Source organism: Gambusia affinis, linkage group LG05 (assembly GCF_019740435.1).
Source record: "Gambusia affinis linkage group LG05, SWU_Gaff_1.0, whole genome shotgun sequence".
NCBI classification, from domain to species: Eukaryota; Metazoa; Chordata; class Actinopteri; order Cyprinodontiformes; family Poeciliidae; genus Gambusia; species Gambusia affinis.
Window position 1 is genome coordinate 24110310 of NC_057872.1, and position 17826 is coordinate 24128135.

General features: G+C 35.9%; 1 protein-coding gene across 4 annotated transcripts in view; it reads left to right on the forward strand.

The window, feature by feature from the left end:
• LOC122830627 (raftlin-like) overlaps positions 1–17826 on the forward strand; it is a 192332-nt gene that overhangs the window by 106310 nt on the left and 68196 nt on the right. For all 4 annotated transcript variants that reach the window (XM_044116136.1, XM_044116137.1, XM_044116134.1 and 1 more), the window contains exon 3: positions 8485–8662. In XM_044116136.1, coding sequence (XP_043972071.1) covers positions 8485–8662 — 178 coding nt within the window. The remainder of the gene's footprint in view (positions 1–8484; positions 8663–17826) is intronic.

Here is a 17826-nt window from a genome sequence, read left to right on the forward strand (position 1 = left end):
TTAGTCACATAGCAAGTCAAACGTGAAATGACAGAGGTTATTTGATTTATGTAAAAATGGCTGATGTCTGGCAGACATTTCATTTCATTCCCTGTTTACCTTTTGAATAAGGCAACTAAGGACTGATGTCAGTTTTCTGCACCTTCAAATCAAGTATTCTTGTTGCTGTATTTGGGTAACTGCTTGGCTTTCATAATCATTGATGTCTTTTGGTTTTCTTTTCTTGTCTTCCTCTTGTCTTTTCTTTGTTTCAATGTAAATGCGTTTCTAATTTAAATAGAAATCAGAAACAGAGGGATTTGCCTCACCTCTTTTTCCTTGGAGCTTTAGGACACACAACTCTCTGTAAAATAAAATCATTTAAATTCATCTCAGTGCACTGGTAACCGCTTCCACAATATTGACTTTGTGGTGATGGTATTTGAATGTAAATATAGATGCTCAGAATATTAATAATTCTGGTTACCTGCTTTGGCTTTGCAAAATGCTGATTGTTTTCTCAGAAAGGCCTACGATAAAAACACAAATAAACCCAAGTTTGCAATTCAATTGATTAATGAAACCACATATAGTGTGGGGTTTATCTAGAGACTCATAAAAATGTTCCTGCTCCATCTGCTTATGTGACAAGTCAGGTAAATGTTTGGACAAAAGTGGAAGGTGCGCATCAGAGAAGTCATTTGAGCAGCTGTTTTCTTATTCTGTCCTTTAGTTGAACCCCTCTATTGCATATTTAAACCATTTTCATCTTCATTAGAAAATCCACATGCACAGATGCCTACAAAATGTTTGCTAACGTTTTTCTTTTCTTTTTATAATTTGCATCTAATTATCCACCTTTTTTTTTCTCTATGATGTTTTCACTTGTGCAGAGTTAGGAAAGGGATAACAATGAATCTGACCTTCAGCTTGATGTTCAAAAATCACAAAAGTCTTCCAATAACAAGGATTTTGATCTTTGGTCTAGTTTTTGATTAATAACAGTGAAGTACAAATGTGCATGTTTAGTGTTTAAAATGCTACAGGATAAAACAGCTCAGGATCATAAAGCTAATTTGTACCCCAATATGCACCAATGTTTTGCCCTTTTATCTATTTCAGCTTTTTATTTTCTACCTGTACACAAACCATTTGGTGCCCTTGCACTTAAATATTTGCTTATTATGTTTGTCTGTGTGGTTAAGTATTTTCACAGTTTTAAAAATATTTTGCAAATGCTGTAATTTTCAAAACAAAACAATTTTGTGGAAAAATTATTTACCTTTTTTGTTTTCCTTTTTGTTTTTGCTTTTCTGTCATACTTACATGTTTCATCTCACCAAACAACTTATTGTTAAGCGAAGATAACCAAAAGTACAACATGTGGTTTTACATTTAGATTTTATTTATTAAGGTTAAAAAAGTATCCAAACAGAATTACCTCTACAAACAAACAAAACGATATGATCTGATAGTTTGCTGAGTCTTGGAGGAATCATACTACTGTTTCCTAACTTAGCTGCTCTCTAATTGATAGATGGACATTTTCCACCAGGACTTTCTGACAGAGAAGCAAAGTTATGCTCCTTTCAATAACTTCAAGTCATGGGGGATCAAATGATGTTTTATTTATCTTTTACATTAGTGCCAGATGAAGTGGGACGTGCCTTAACTGAGGCGATAAAGGCCTGAATTTCTTTAGATCTTGTTCATTTTTGACCCCCAGAATGAGATGACAATAACAGTATTTATTGCAAGTCGGCAACTCCTGAGAAAGTTCATCTCTGTTCCATGTTTTCTCCATTTGTGGACAATCGCTCTCATTGTGGTTCACTGGAGTTCTAAAGCTTCGTAAATGTCTTTGTAAGCCTTTCCAGACTGATATATAACTTTGTTTCTCACCTGCTTTTGCAGTTTTTTTAGGAATGATGTGTTGCTTTTCGGAAATCTTTTGCCCTACTTCATCTTGTTACAAGTTTTATTAAGTGATCATGCAAGGGAGGATGTAGCTTGTGAAATTGAATCAAATATGTTCCAAGTCAGAGGTTTGTGTGTCGTTTCCTTCTTGGTGCTGCGCCACCACAGGTGAAGCAGGGAACAGTTTTTTTTTTTCTTTTTTCTTAAGGGTTTGGTTTGTTTGACACCATGCAGTGAGAAAGAGAACCGCACCAGCTGAAAAATGTAACAAATGTTGCAATTTTGTTCCCCAAACAGAATCTACTGGACTATCGGGTGTGAAAACGCCATAAATCATCAGCAGAAAACAGTTTGTTCAATGGTCTTGAATGCTTACGTAAGAGAGAATGACATTATGGATGGGTGGTTGGATGGATGAATGAATGGAATTAAGTTATTTTTACCTAAAATCTATAATGTCAAAAATACAGTTTTGCTGCATTGTCAACTTATTATTTGGCCACCCAAAAAGCATTTCCTTTCAACAGATTGTGAGCAAATCATCAAATTTTAAAATTGCTGGTTCTATGTGATGACAAAACATCGCCCTATAGGGGAAAGCATTGACTCGCAGTTGGTACAAACTGTCCTGTGGCAGACCAAAACTACAAAGAGGTGAAACAGTGAGGGGGCAAAATTACCAGCACCCTTCCAGTTTCAGATCAAAAGATAACTGCATATCACAGAGAGAAAATGCATCCTGTTGGACACAGAAATCATTCTCTCTTTATTCATTCACGCAGACATCCCCTCTGTTTTGTCTCCTCCTCTCTGTTTAATGCTTGTGTCTGTTTGATGGCTTTGCACGAACACAAGTCTCCAGAAAACCAATTTGTTGGTTGACAGCCAGAAGACCTCCTCTCTACCCCGCCCTCCTTTTCCCTTTCTTTTCCATTATTTGGCTCGAAGTGATTTGTTCTTGTGAGTTTAGAGCTCTTCTCTGCTGATATGCACATGAATTTTCTTTCAAGGTAAACAAAAAAGATGGAGTGAAGTAATTGGGTGCCAGTTTGCCATGTAAGATTTACCAGGCTGCCTCCCAGATCGACCAGAGGCTCCTCCAGTAGGTCTGAATGTATGCCGCTGAAAACAGCGCTGACTCTTCCATGGAGCAGCTAATTTACTCTCATCTGCACAAACAAAGCGATTCTCCTTGGATAACATGATTTTAGGGCAAAGTAAACATCCTTACAACAGCATTCGATTCAGAGAAACTCAGCAGCAGGCGACACTTTGCTCTGGGGACGGCATGATAAATAAACTTGTGTGATAAATAAATGTAGAGCTTGTGTATTTAAGGGCCTCTGGAAGAGATTATTAGGAGCTCACGCAGTGATTAAAACTAAATCAAGAAGTCGCCAGCGGGTGCATTCCCACTGCCTAATTGAAACTATTCCTTATTTACTTATCTTATTAACCATCCGAGAGCCGGCAAATCAGTTTCATTTTCCACATACAGTATCTACCACCTCAGGAATCCTTAGATGTTAAGGAGAATCCCTCGGGGAAGTGGATGGGGTGTTCATGTCACACCAAAAGGAAAGGAGACGGAAAGGAAAAGGCAAAATCGCCGATCACAGAGGGATTAATTCCACTTCTGAAGGCAGGCAGCAGTGGAGGGAAGCAGGGTGAGAAGAAGGAGGATGATCAAGGGGGGAGAAGACGAACACATTTCACCCATTTCAGTGGCGGCCTATTTTTTTGTGTTAATTCCTCCATGCTTTTTAAGTTCTAAAGCTCCTGCATTGTGGCGCAGTAGGATAGAGCATGATTGAGAAATTTGGAGGAGTATTTTTAGCCGAAGAATTCGCTCAGCCCTGAGGGAGCAGCATATGATTTCTCTTTCATGCTCTCACTTTGGTGGTTTCACTGTAAACCTCAGGATTTGTAGCCGTGGGGAAGGAGTTCAGACTGAATCAGCTCTGTATCCACTGCACAGAAAAGCTGCCACCTGATTGGCACAAGTACAGTTGTTCCAGATAACCTCATCTTTTCAGCGTGGCTGTGGCAGTAACACATCACTGTGATACAGTCTGCAGTGTCACACAAATGAGTTTTAGTTGAGACTGCCTCAAAGGGGGACATGTAAGATGTGAGGAGATTAAGGGTCAAAACAAGCTCATTCCCAAAGACCTACAGCTGTGATCACTAGATTACCAGAGAAAAGAGAAATCAGGAAGAGATGAGCTGGGAAAAATGCTAATTATTATGTAATGCAAAAAGCTGCATATAGGAGATTAATACACCATCCAAACTAAGCGCGTTAGCTTTCAGATTTGTTTAGCATGTTTAATTTAAACATTTTATGCATGGAAATACCCTATTTATGTTTTCATGACCCAGTTATGCATAAAATGGTGACAAACGAGTCTAAAAAGTTTTCTGAGAAAGATATATTCCAAAAAGACCAACGAGTATTAAAAAATACTATCCTGTTTCCAAAACAATTTACAATTTACAACATGTTGGGGTTCTTTATAACTTACAATATAATTTAATTCAAGCTGCCACTTTGACACCGACCCTCCCTGGACAATCCATCTAACCCAGGCTGTTGGATCAAGCTGGGTTAGAAGGTTTGGAAATTGTTTAAGATTTTTTTTTAAAGATAATATGACTACCAAAACCTTTGAACTCACAAGGTTCTTGAGACAAGAAAGTGATGTGAATGATGAAGCAAGTATGTCTTTTCACAGCAATGAGAAGGTTTTACTAAAGACTAATTCACCAAAAATGACTTCAGCATTCATTACAAAATCATCATAACTTTCTTTGTGTTTTCCAAGCAGGCTCCCCTGTCCCACACACTGATCTTTTGTTTCTTCAAGATGATTGTGTCCATGTTTTGATCAAACCAAAACTTTATGAATCATTAAATTTTCCGGCATTAATCTGGACTGAAATACAGCATGTTTACTACTAATTGCTGGTTTGCATGGCATCATCATACCAGAGTAGACAGTTGTCTTTAATCTTGCCTGGGATCTAATGGCACGCCTTATGGGGTTGATGTTTCCAGTACACCTTTCGATCAAACTGTAGCCTTGTGATTTGGATAATTCTGATTGTTCACTTCCACTGTGCATTGGCATGGAGGCAGACAAAGACCAAGGAGTCAAAAATATTTCAATAGGTCCTGTTGAGCTTCAGATTGCTTATTTGGATGGTTCAGTCCAAACTCGTTGCTTTGTGTACTTCAGATTTGCCAGGTAACTAGTTCTTTATCTCACTGTTACTTCTGTTCTGGGAGATGATGACAATTTGGTGCATTCAGGGAGGGAACATCTGACTCAGCATCACATGGTTTTGCCATTGAAAGATACCCTATCTAATGAATGGCTCCAACTTCTGTTTGATTGCCATTAGCAAAGTTTCTAGCCTTTTACAGAGGTATTGAGAAGTTGATAAAATTTTGTTTTTACATTTCATATTATAAAAAAACATCAGTCACCACCCACATTCCAAAAGTTTCTGCCATTTTATGATTAGATTGATTCAACCTGAAGAACCCAATGACATAAAACTAGACTTGTCTTTGGTTTAAGCACCTGTGGTTTGTAGCTCCATGCAGAGAATTTGCACATTCCCCTTGTTCATGCATGAGATTTCACCAGGTAGTCTGATTTCATCTCAGCATGCTCAATATCATGCATGTTAGGTTAGTGACACATTTGATGGCATGTGCATGTATGTGTGTGTGCAAAGCTGCTTTTCTGGTGTATTGTGGCCATTGGACAGATGAGGAACCAGTCCGGGACGAACCCCATCTCCAGCATCTCTTGATTACTACAGACAGGCAGCAGTGGTTATGCAAATCATGTCGTTGGATTTCCTGTGGGCTTTATTGCCTTGTTGTTCTCGATTACTCCCATCTGTAGAGAAGTGAAAACAAAAACATGCCTCATGAGCTTTGTGTTCAGAATTCACCATGTTTTCTGTGACAAATGTACAACTTTTTATCTTGAATGTAGTTATTTTTTAAGAAATGCACTTTATTTCTTTAAAGTTGATGTCTTCTAAACTGGAAAACTGTTTACCGGGTAACGACAGCATGTTGTACATCACCAAGTAGTAACATAAATATTCGCTGATATGTGGAACAATTTTAAAGAAGTTTGCAACAAAGAGTTTTGTCAAAAAATACTCAAACACAAACAACAAAGATTTTAACATCTAATATTATTAGGAGAATAAATGAGGAATGGCTGACTGATCTAAATTTGGAACATGAATGGCTTGGCTTGCACCGTGGGAATAGAAAAATGCAGACTGAGCATGGACCTTTCACATAAAATGTTCATGTTTGTTTATACAGATGCTTGGAAAACACTTTCCCAACAAGAGGCCAGAGGCTGCTTTGTTACAGCTTGGCTGTTAAACATTTAGAGAGAATATTTATAACAAAAATATGACATTATGAGAATTGTAGGACTGAACAATGTGGTTTATTTGACTGTAGAAGTCTCCAAGAGCTTGCACAGTTGCATTATCAGTCAGATTTAGCCATGTTTTTGCAGTCACTGACCTCCCACTGAACTTTAACACATTGACTTTTCTCATGCGTTGGTACTTCTCAGTCTGTATAGCCTCATTGACTCTAATTAGCCTTTGCGGTATTTTCCATGTCTTGTGACAGCGTGCAGAGACAACCACACTTTCTTTTGCTGCCCTCCGCCCCCTCCTCTGTCCTCTCTCGCTCTACATCCAGCTCTTTGTCTTGGCCATCTCTCATGAGCCCCAGCTGTTTGGCCTGCAGTAAATGTTACCACATACAGCGAGCTGTGGGATCCCAGCCATCATGCTTCTGGGACGGAGAGTAACATCTCCCCATGTTTCATCTTTGTTTTGACCTCCTTTGAGGTTTCTCCGCGATTGTTTTTCAATGTGCTTCTTCTTCTGAGCATCAGCTCAGTTTTCATTTCCTTCGATTTTTGAAACATAAGTATGCACAGTAACACCTTACTATATATCCAAATAAAATAAATAAATAAATTAAAAAGCAGAAGCTGTGTGAGGTTTGACGTAAAAAAGGTGTTCATTGACTGATAAGGCCGTCGTCAGCAGTTGGGCGCCATTGGTTTTCATCGTATGAGAAATGCAAAACTTGTATAGGAATAAATTGGGGTCACATAAATGATTTTGGACTGTATTACATAAATTATTGGATATGTTTGTCTTGTAAAGTGCTTTTAGGAAACATTTGTTTTGTGTTGATGCCGTATAGATAAATAGACTTAAGATACCAATTAAACAATAAAGTTTTATTATAAACTTTCCCAAGTGTTTGAACATTTTAATAAACATAGGAAGAAATCAGAATCTAAGAATGCATAAAAGGAGAGAGAATGAGGATCTAGTTGGAGCTAAATCCTCATTTTTTCCCTACTAACATTTTAGGAACAAATTGCTAATGAAAACAACAAATATCACTTAAGAATTGTATTTTATGTGGAGTACTATTGAACAGAGAGAGAAAAATCATAGAGAAAATCCACTTTTTGAGTTAAGCTACCAGCTGGTTCACAGTTTTTTCTACTTTTACCCAGAACTTTGGATTTTCCAAGCAGGAACTTCAAATCAGAAAAAAAGAGAGAAGAGACACCTGCTGGAAAAAAGGAGTTCAAACATGGAAAGTTTAAGTTTCCCCACCAGTCTGACATTGGTTTCCACAGAAAAAATTAAGTTTTGAATTTTCAGTAATTTCACCTTCAACTTTTTGTATTAAGTAAGTCAGAAAATCAAGAGTATATTGTGTGAAGAACTGCACACATCTGTTTTTTTCCCCATTGAACTGATTGCAGTGCTAAACTGGTTTTGTTATCTCCTGAACTTTTTTTCCATTGCATAAAAAAACTTGACTCCCAGTGAAAAACTGATTATTTCTTACAACCAGGTTTAGTCAGTTTCCAATTATTATTCTGTGAGCATAACATAACCCTGACCTAATTCTCACCTTCCTGGTTTCTGGGGTTGTTAATAAATAAAAATTCAATGTTTACCTCGTGTTTTTAGTGTCGGTGCTGCCGATCAGAATTAATACAGATGACTGGATTGTAAAATATCTCCAAATATACTTGTTATTTAATAAAGAATTTATTATATTAATAACTTAAGCTGGGAATATCTGCAGTGATACTAAATTTGATATACATAAATTGATGTCTTATAAAAACCTGCAGAATAGAAACATGTAGAGGTTTCTGAAAACACAAAAGCATGAAGAGAAAAAAATGAGAAGTTGTGTGAGGGAAAAACAAATGGATCCAACTATGTATGCATTTTGTGTTGCAGTGAAAACAAACCATAAAGGCAAACAAGGACTTAAAATTAATGCACTAAACATAAAATGTAACGTTCCTGGAAGAAATGTTGTGTTTTCCTTTCACTGGGAAAAATAAAATATTAACTACGACCACAACTGATAGATTTAGAAATTCAAACAGAGACCCATACATGATGAAGGTTTTCCATTTGTGCACCAAATATTGCTGCAAAGGACATTTTAAAGTCACCCTCCGTAATTCTTTCGTTTTGTTCTGGTTTTCCCAGGTGGGACCTCGACACTGCGTCTCTCATCGGTGCGAGAGCTGCCCGATCAGCTCCAGGAGCTTTACCAGCAGGGTTTTGTCCTTGCAGCCGTCCATCCATTTATCCATCCCTGTGGTCCGCAGTCCAACAGCCCGCAGCACCAGCTCTACCGGGCCATACTTGTCCGAATCAATGACGGGTAAGATAATAATTCCTGACCATTAAATAAGTTTTGCCCCAGGACAGGAATTAATATGTAATGAAAAAAATTTATAAAGGCATCAGATTCTGGGCAGTAAATTGACTAAGAAGTATAGACATTTGAATAGACTAGTAGGGGTATTTTTCTGTGGATGCTTTTTTTATGAATAAGTAAAATAATCAACTTCTTGTGTGGGTTTTTTTTCTATTGTGTTGTTTGAATAAAGCATTAAAATGTGAAAAAGCTCCCTTAATGCAAGTTATGCTTGGTGAGCATTCATAAAAGAAATAAAATTAGTCTACACTACAAAATATTGCTGTCATAAATTGCTATTTAAAAGTGAAATAGTATACTATTTACCTGACATGTTTCAGTTTTGTGTGTTTTTCCTTCGTCTTTGTAACGTCCATCTCTGCATAAAGTTTTGAAGTTTTAATTTGTTTTGACACTGCATTGTGTCAAAATGATTTGTGAAAAGTCCAATCACTCAATCTGTCTCATGTAGGTCAATTTTTAAATTGTTGTGCATTTTTGTAGTATGAGTGTGTGCAAACGTAAAAACCTCCATAGATTCAATATTTGCAATGTTATATATAATTTCCATGCATTCACACTCTGTATCCCAATAACACATTTGGCCAACCAGGTGGATTTTCACTTCCATCACTTTCTCATCTGAGGTAGATTTTGGTGTCCAAAGTAGTAAAGATCATCGAAATGTTATGATAAAAAAGAAAGTCAATTGTCTGAAAAATGTTTACTTTGCTGTAAATATATATTTACAATATCCAGCAATGAAATTATAATTGCATCTGTTATTAATATCATGCAGCAGTTAGTTTTAAATATGTGTAATTTAAGTGTTACAGTTGAGCATGTGGAGTCAGATTTTCATTTTATTTAATTAACTAAACTATTCTATTATTATAAAGTTTTCAGACATTTGTAGGAAATAATTTAGGGAAGAGAAAATAGAGATTAAAGAACAATTGAATGACTTTGATAAATGACTTAATTTGTCAATTTCTGGGATGAATTAATTAAACTGAATTCTCCTCCTGGGATGAAGTCCTTCACAGATGTACTTTTGTTCATTTTGTCACATTACAACCAAAGTTTTCAAAGTATTTTGTCGAGACGTCTTGAGATAAACCAACCGAAAGGAAGTGCTCGCATGTGAAGCGCAGCAAAATTATAATTATAGGCTACATTATGAATTGTTTGACAAAATAAATCTATAAAGTGTAGCAGCAATTTTTATTCAGCCCCTCTATATTAATAAAAATCCACCTTTGGCTGCAGTTATAGTTAAATCTCATTGGAGTTTCCCTGAACCAGATAACACATTAAAGATAAAAATTTCTGCCTTCTCATTGAAAAAATAAAAAACTTAAACTCTCAAAGATGGGGAGTGTCTGCAAACATTAATGTTTAAGTCTTCCCACAGATTTTCAATTGTATTTCAGTCTAGAAATTGACTGGGGAATCGAACACATTAATTTTCTTTAATCTACACTCCACTGCAGCCCTACTAGTCAGAGTTACTGATCTGTTTTGCTAAAAATCGTTGCTTCTCACATTTTATGAATGTTTTTTCTTTTTCTGTTGTTCAGTCAGATAAATCCTCATACATAAGTCATTACACATACAAATATAGATCCTACGTATCAACAAAAACGCTTCATGAAGCATCTTCTCTGAGAGATTTAAAATCATCAGCTGCTTCTGTTACAAAAATAAACATTTCTGTAGATTTCAATAGCTCAGCATCCGATGTGCAATTTTTAAAATGTAAATTGTTCAAACCAGTATCTGTTTCATTCCAGGTGGGAATTTAGAAATTTGTTTAATTTCATAAAAAAAAATTAAAGATCAATAAAAAATATCACCTGCTTAATTCAATACATATCCTGTTGTCAGACAGGCAAAAGGTGAAAAGTGAAGTCAGAGCAGCCTCATTAGGGCTACATATTGCACTAAACAACGGGGCCTGCCCCCCGAGGCAAATATGTTTCTGAGGCCTCAGACGTCTTAGCTGCACTCCTGGGAATAAGACCTTTGCAAGAACAAAATAATGAAGCCATTACAGTCACTTAAGACAGCATGTTGAGATTACTAATGTACCTTAATTGGTGTCATTATGCAGAGAGGACTTGGTGGGAATCAAATCACAAATGGTCTAAAAATGTTATGCTGCATGCTTGGTGCCTGACATTAGCCCCAGAATAATGACTGTGTTCAGAGCTGCTGTGTTACATGTGAATAATTACTGCTTTATTAGTACCACGTGAATACAAAGATTGTCCTAATCCCTGTGAACAACCAGCAGAGGTCAGATGTTACTTCACAGCAACAGAACATCTGTTTGCAGCTCAGGCAGTGGTCCTGTCGACCCTTTCAGTGTCAGAGTCGCTGACGTCCCTACAAACACGCTCTATCGCTCCATTCTGGCACGTTTTTTAGGAATCAAGTGTGTGGCACTTTAATTTGGGAAGGAAAACATTGGTGCTGCTAAAGGGCAGCAAGGTCATGTTTTTCCCTCATCAATATCTGTCCACATTTTAAGTCGATTCAGAACTGTTATCGGCTGATTCTAAACCTCAGATATCTGTGTTGTATCCGAAGTGGATTGTGCATGTTGGTGGTCTGTTACATAGCATCCCAATAGGAAGCAATTAATTTTGTGGGTTTTATTTGACAAAATGTGAGAAAGCTTTTGCAAACCACAGTCTGTGCTTTTACCTAACTTTGATGCCCCTTAGCATAATTAAATTCAGTGCAATCAGATTCCTTGGACTGAAATCACGTTCTTGATTGCCAGCAAACTGTTTGTGCAGCTTATTCACTGCTGAGAAAGAAACCACAAACCTGCTGGTCTCAAACTGCATAGACACTCCAGAACTTCAACTCTTTCTCCCTCAGAGACAGGACAGTAATGACTGAAAAACCAATACTTGATATTACAAGCAACCAAGAGTGAAAGGCGTAATAATATGAATCTCTGTGCCCCAACAGTTCTGCTGCAACTGAGGGGGATCAGGCAGGAAAGCATGAAAAGACTATAGAAAAGGCTTATTGTGGAAGGAATTTATTACTTCTCCCTCTGAAGAAATAATAATGAAAGCAGGATCAGGAAAGGGCTTCAGGGGGTAATGAATTTGAAATAAAATAAAGGAATATAAAACTTTGTTGATCCTCTTGAAAGAGTAACAGTAACTCAAACATAATTTAACATAGAAAAACGAAACAAGCTCAGCCTAAGAGCAGTGAGAGTAATACAGTAATTAATTTCTTTGAGTAAATGTGTATTACCAGGTAGATGGAGTGAGTATCTGCTGAAATAAAAACCTTCATCTCTGCTGGTGTTTGCAGCGGAAATCTGGAATTATTTCAGTTCTTCTGCAGAAAGTAATTCCTTGTTTTTTTCTGTTTTTTTCTACAGCACTTGTGTAGAGTGAGAAACATCCTTCTGGGTGTGAGATTATTCATGGCAGCAAATGACAACTTAATTTGGGTTTGTCAAACTCTGTGATTAGTCATTAATTTTCCCATAGCTGAGCAGTGCGAGTCATTTCAAAATGCCCTGCTTACTGTCAGTCAACAGAGTCTGGAAAGTACTCAAATATTATCGAAGGCACCATCGTTCTTTATGGGAATGTCCGTTCTTAATTTAGCAAATTTCTGGAAAACATATTCAAGGGGGCAAAGCAGCTACTGCTCAGAAAGAAACTCTGACATATGGCAATTCAAGAATTTTGAACTTTGGTTATAATCAAACATCTGATTTGCTCTTGAAAATACACTCATATTTTCAAGAGCAGCCATTTTCGTTTGAAACTAATCTTGTTTGCCCTTTAGTTATTTTGGATTGAAAATTCTCAGTTCTGCAGAGCTTCCCATTTGATTATCAATGCAAAAAGTTCTAATAACGCAGCTGTAATGTAATAAGAGTAACTCCTTCAGTGATATGGGGGCCAACTTCAGAAAAGTCAGTTACTTGTTGCTATGGAGACTCCGGCTTTTCCCGAGGAGCAGAGGGGTACAGGGAGCCCTTAAAAATGCAAAGAAGGTTTTAACTTTTAAACAAAAATGTGAATGTAAGTTATAATGCAGAACTTTTTGAAGCAGGAGAAGAAGAAACTTATGAAAACTGATACATTTTTTTATTCAGGACCTATGACAAGTTTAAATCCTTTCATTTTCAGTCTTTGGGAGAAAATTCAGGGATTATTTATTATAAAAAAGTCAGAGGAGAATTATGTGCTTATTCTGTGTGTTGTGTAAATTAGAGGTAGGTCCTATAGAGAGGAAAGACGTACTGTTTGAAGGAAGACAAAATATTTATTTTATGAGATGAAAAAATTGTAGATGTGGAGAATTAGCAAAGTAGAAAGTTTAAATCAAAGGTTTACTGAATATTTCACAAGTTCAGAATCTGATGTTGGACTTCAACTAGAATAATCCATATTGAAAAATAGAATGAAATATAACTAACTTTATCTAGGATTATGTAAAAACTATACAATGATTAACCTCCTAAATTAATCATAGTAAGGACAACTCTATCTACAATTTAACTCTCTGGGACCCATTTTGAGTTTGTATTGTTCTTCTGTTGTAAATAAGTGATGGATCTCAGAAAAGGGCTTAGATTTTTTCAAATCTGTTTGTCAAAAATCTTTGAGACAAAATTTGTCACTATTAAAAATCCTACTATCATACTCTATTTTTCTGTTGGCTGAAAATTGTAACAAAAATGGCGACTGTAAGGATTTTCATTTTAAATAAGTAAATAGATCAACCATCAGAAGTTTTTTGTAGAAACTATTTAAATATACGCTTGGTAGTACAGATTTGAACACCTTTTTTGCATTCAAAAGTTTTGTAATTCTTTATAGATTTAGTCGTGCTTGATTGGTTTAAGAAACGTCCTTTAAGCCACTACCTCACCATGTTGTAACCATTAGTGTAAAGTGGCTTCCTGCTGCTGTAGCAGCACCTACTTGTTTGTAGAAAAGTCTGGGTTATAAAAGACTCTAGTTGTAATGAGCTGCTGTTGCTTATCTGCCGTCTTGAGAAAATCTGTCCATTCTCCTCTGACCTCTGACATCAACCAGGTGTTTATGCTCACACAGCTGCCACTCCTTGGATTTTTCCTCTAACATGGACACTCTAGCAGATCAGTAGCTTCTGAAATACTCAGACTAACCTGCTGGTGCCATGAACCAGGTCATGCTCAAAGCCACTTAAATCCCTATTCTTCCCCATTTTGAAGCTCATGGCTGGATGTCTAAGTCCTTCGAGTTTCTGTCATTTTATTGACTGATTTCCTATTTGTGTTAACAATGGGTGTAAACAGTGATGGGATGTTCATAATGTTTCAAAAATAGTTTTATTTTTATTTTATTTCTCAATAATTTTATATAAAAAACATTTAAACATTTTTTTTTTCTCCAGTAACTAATTTTGTCTGAGGACAGGTTTACCAACTCGTCTCTTATTAAAACGCCACTCACCATATTCAGCGCAGAAAATAATCTCACTCTCCAGAAGCTCACAATAACATCTACTGCAAAAGGACTTCATAAATAGAGAGTCTTTATGATGCCAAAAGAATATACTGCCACATTTTACAAAGTCATACATGTAGGTAAAATAAAGGGCAGCTTGTCAGCTTTCAATTCCTGTGTTTCTGTATCATTTTATAATTATTACTTGTGCTGAAAACCATTTTCAGCCTCCACTGTTACTCACACAAACTTGTCCCCACATCTCCTGGTTCTGCAAAAACAGACAACAAAAACATTGATTCTGAAAAAAACAAAAAAACAAAAGCAGCAGCCGAATCGACTGGATCGCTACTTTATTTAATGGCTTGAAAAATACACTGTGGGAAGGAAAATAGAAAGCTAAGAGAATCAGTGTGAGATGGAGTAAAGAGGACAGTAGGAGAATAAATGTGATCACCAAAAAAAAAGAGACAGAGATTGAGTGAAAGGCTCAGAGGAGTGTAACCGTCCAAATGCAGGGCCGAGGCTTTATCTCCAGTATGTGTCACTGCAGAGACAGCTGCTCACATCAGCACCAGCCCACGGGAATCCAAATCTCCACCAAGGGAGGAGGAGGGGGCGAAAATGGACAAAAGAGGCAGCTTTAACCTGCTCAGTTTAGCTAGCAGAGCTGGAATAAACAAAGGGGTGAGGACAGTTAAAATTAGCTTACATTATAATACAAAAATCTGTTTCTCAGGGAATTAAAATAGTAGAAATAATGATTTGCATACATGTTTACTTTATAGCTTATTAAAATCTCATAAAAATGTTTACAATGAAAGAACCAATGAGCCAAAATGACCAAAAAATTAATTACTTACATTTACTTGGGTAACTTTTCTGAAAAAAATTACTTTTCTGAGTACTTTTACTACGCTGTACTTTTCACATTTCCTTGAGTAATTTTATTATGAAGTATCTCTACTTTTACTCGAGCAACATTTCTGGATTTTCTACCTACTGAATGAAAAACAAACATGTTTTAACCAAAAACTCGCCAAACACAGACAAACTGATTTTGTTAGTTTAATACATTTTTTATTGACAGCAACTGATTTGGAAAATGTTCTTTTACCTTATTTTGTTGATTTTTGTTTCTCATAAGAATTATTTGTATTTTTGTCCTTAAAATACCATAATTTACACTTAACTTTATATTTTAGTCTGTCTGATGATGTAATCTGCAAATATTAAATGATTGATAATTTCATTGATTACTCAGTACTTGAGTAAACGTTTTACCAAATACATTTTTACTCTTGAGTAATTTCTTGCATGGCTACTTTTTACATTTTCTTGAGCAAACATATGTTCAAGTACTGATGGTCTTACATTGAATACAATGTTTGGGTACCTCTGCTTATCACTACACTTTTATCACAATTTCAAGCATAGTCGAGACAGAAGATGCAAACAAAAATAACTTTAACACTGGACAGTCTCTTGAGTTTAATGTAGCTGAGGAAATGTTTCATAGGACAGAACAAAACAAGCAGAACTGTAGCTGACAGAAAATCCTTGAGAAACTCTAATCTGTCAAAATGGTTATCCTGACCTTCAATGGAAATTTAGCAATGCATGAATGTTAAGACTTATTTCTATACACAAAAAGCTGAGATGTAATGTGAACTTTTTTTTTTTTTTTTACCACATTTCACTGTTTTAACTGCTTCAGATCCTGTCTTTTACACTCTGGTCTTACCAGTACCAAGTCCATTGTTCCAGACATTTACTGGTTGATCCAGATGCACTTTTGTTAACCTAAGTTCTTCTGTCATTCTCTTTTTGAGAGAAAAACTTTTTAATTCAACCTCTAAATTTATTTTAGTGTAGAATGATCCATTATTTGTCTCTCAGTAACAACATTTATATATATCAAACGGACAAATTGAAGCACACAGTGACACACCAAGAATTAACAATTACAATGAAATAAGATGGCACAAATAAACTAAAATGATCTACATTCACATCATTTGTCCTAAGTGTTATTTTGTCAAGTAGAGAAATTATACTTTTAAGTTACATCATTTTGTAAATGAAAGCTGAATTATCCCCTTCTTATTGGTTTTGCCCTATTTAAATAAGTTAAATTTTGTCAAATTGTATTTAATTATGTTTCCAACTTGTGTGCCTGAGTATAGTGCATCAAGTTTTGGTAAGTTTGAAAAGTTTGTATCATGATAGTTTGTGCTGCAAATGTAAATCAATGCTACAATATACCTTGCCAAGCAGGTTATAACCTTAAAAGTTTCTGATGGTCATTTGTCCCTGATGATGGTAACAACCGTCTGTCAAGAGGAATATATATAAAAAAATAACTTACAATGGAGATATAATAGATTGGACTGAATGAAAATTTAAAATGTCAACTGTCAAATTTCTCAGTGTTCAATTTGGTTACGATGGTCTGGGGTTACAGTTCAGCAGGCAGTGTCTGATGGGGTATATTCATCATTATGGGTAATTGCAAAGAGCTCCTGTGTGCGCCGGCTGCGGGAAAGTGAAGGATGAAAGAGGGAGATTGTTTCAGAGAGAAGACGAAGGAGAAAGAAAATAAAAAAGTACAACCGCAAAACCATTAGAGTGGATTCGCTTGGCTGAAATTATTCATGAATCTGGGAAAATGTGACATTAGAATAGGTGTTCTGTATTATTAAAGTGCCACAATGGCAGAGTGCTAAATATGAGTTCAGATGCTCCCTGACTGTGTCGTCATAGCAATAGATGATAGGCCTGACATGATTTTTGTTCTGTATGCGAAAGGCCAGAAAAAGAATGTGCGTTTTTATTAATTCAGCGAGTAAAAAGGTTTTATCCAATCATGAGGTTCTTTCTGCATTATAAAAGAAAAAAGCTTTTGTTGGATTAAGAAAATGCAATTAAGCACTCTTCAAGTAATTTCCAGACATGGGAAACATCAGGGTAATAAATCTAAAGCATTACAGTCAATGTCTGGCAGGAATGTGATGGAAAGTAAAGGCAGAAGTATTCAAAAGATTAAACATTAGATAAAATTACTACATTTACACAAATTTATACATATATATATTTCTTTATTTTTTTATTTTTTCATTTTATCAAACAAAAGTAAACTATTAAATAACAGAATATAATAAAAGTCATGGAGGTTTTCTTTGTAAGAATCATACAATGTATTTTCTACTGAGCAAACAAATTCTGATATCTGTCCTTATATTTGATCAAACTTTTGCATTGCATTTAGGTAAACACAGCCTGTTTAAGCTGATTTAACTTGAACTAAGCATCTCTATTATTGTATGAGACTGTTTAAAATATTAAAATTAACATAATTATACACAGTTTTATCACAACTAATAGTGTTTTGCACCAGTGAAAGTTTCCATTCCAATACCCTTTCATGCATAGCGGTCACTGCAGTGGACAGCTATCTAAAAGCAATTTTCTTGTGGATTTTTATGTTATAAATGCACACAGACCACTGAAGTGGACACCAGTGCGTCATACAATCAACTACTGGCCATCCACTGCAAGTGCAAGAAAAGTTTTGTTAAAACCAACATGGCAGACAGACAAAAAGAAAAACAAAACTCAGGAATATCCAGTCCCTCCTTCTACTGTAGAGGA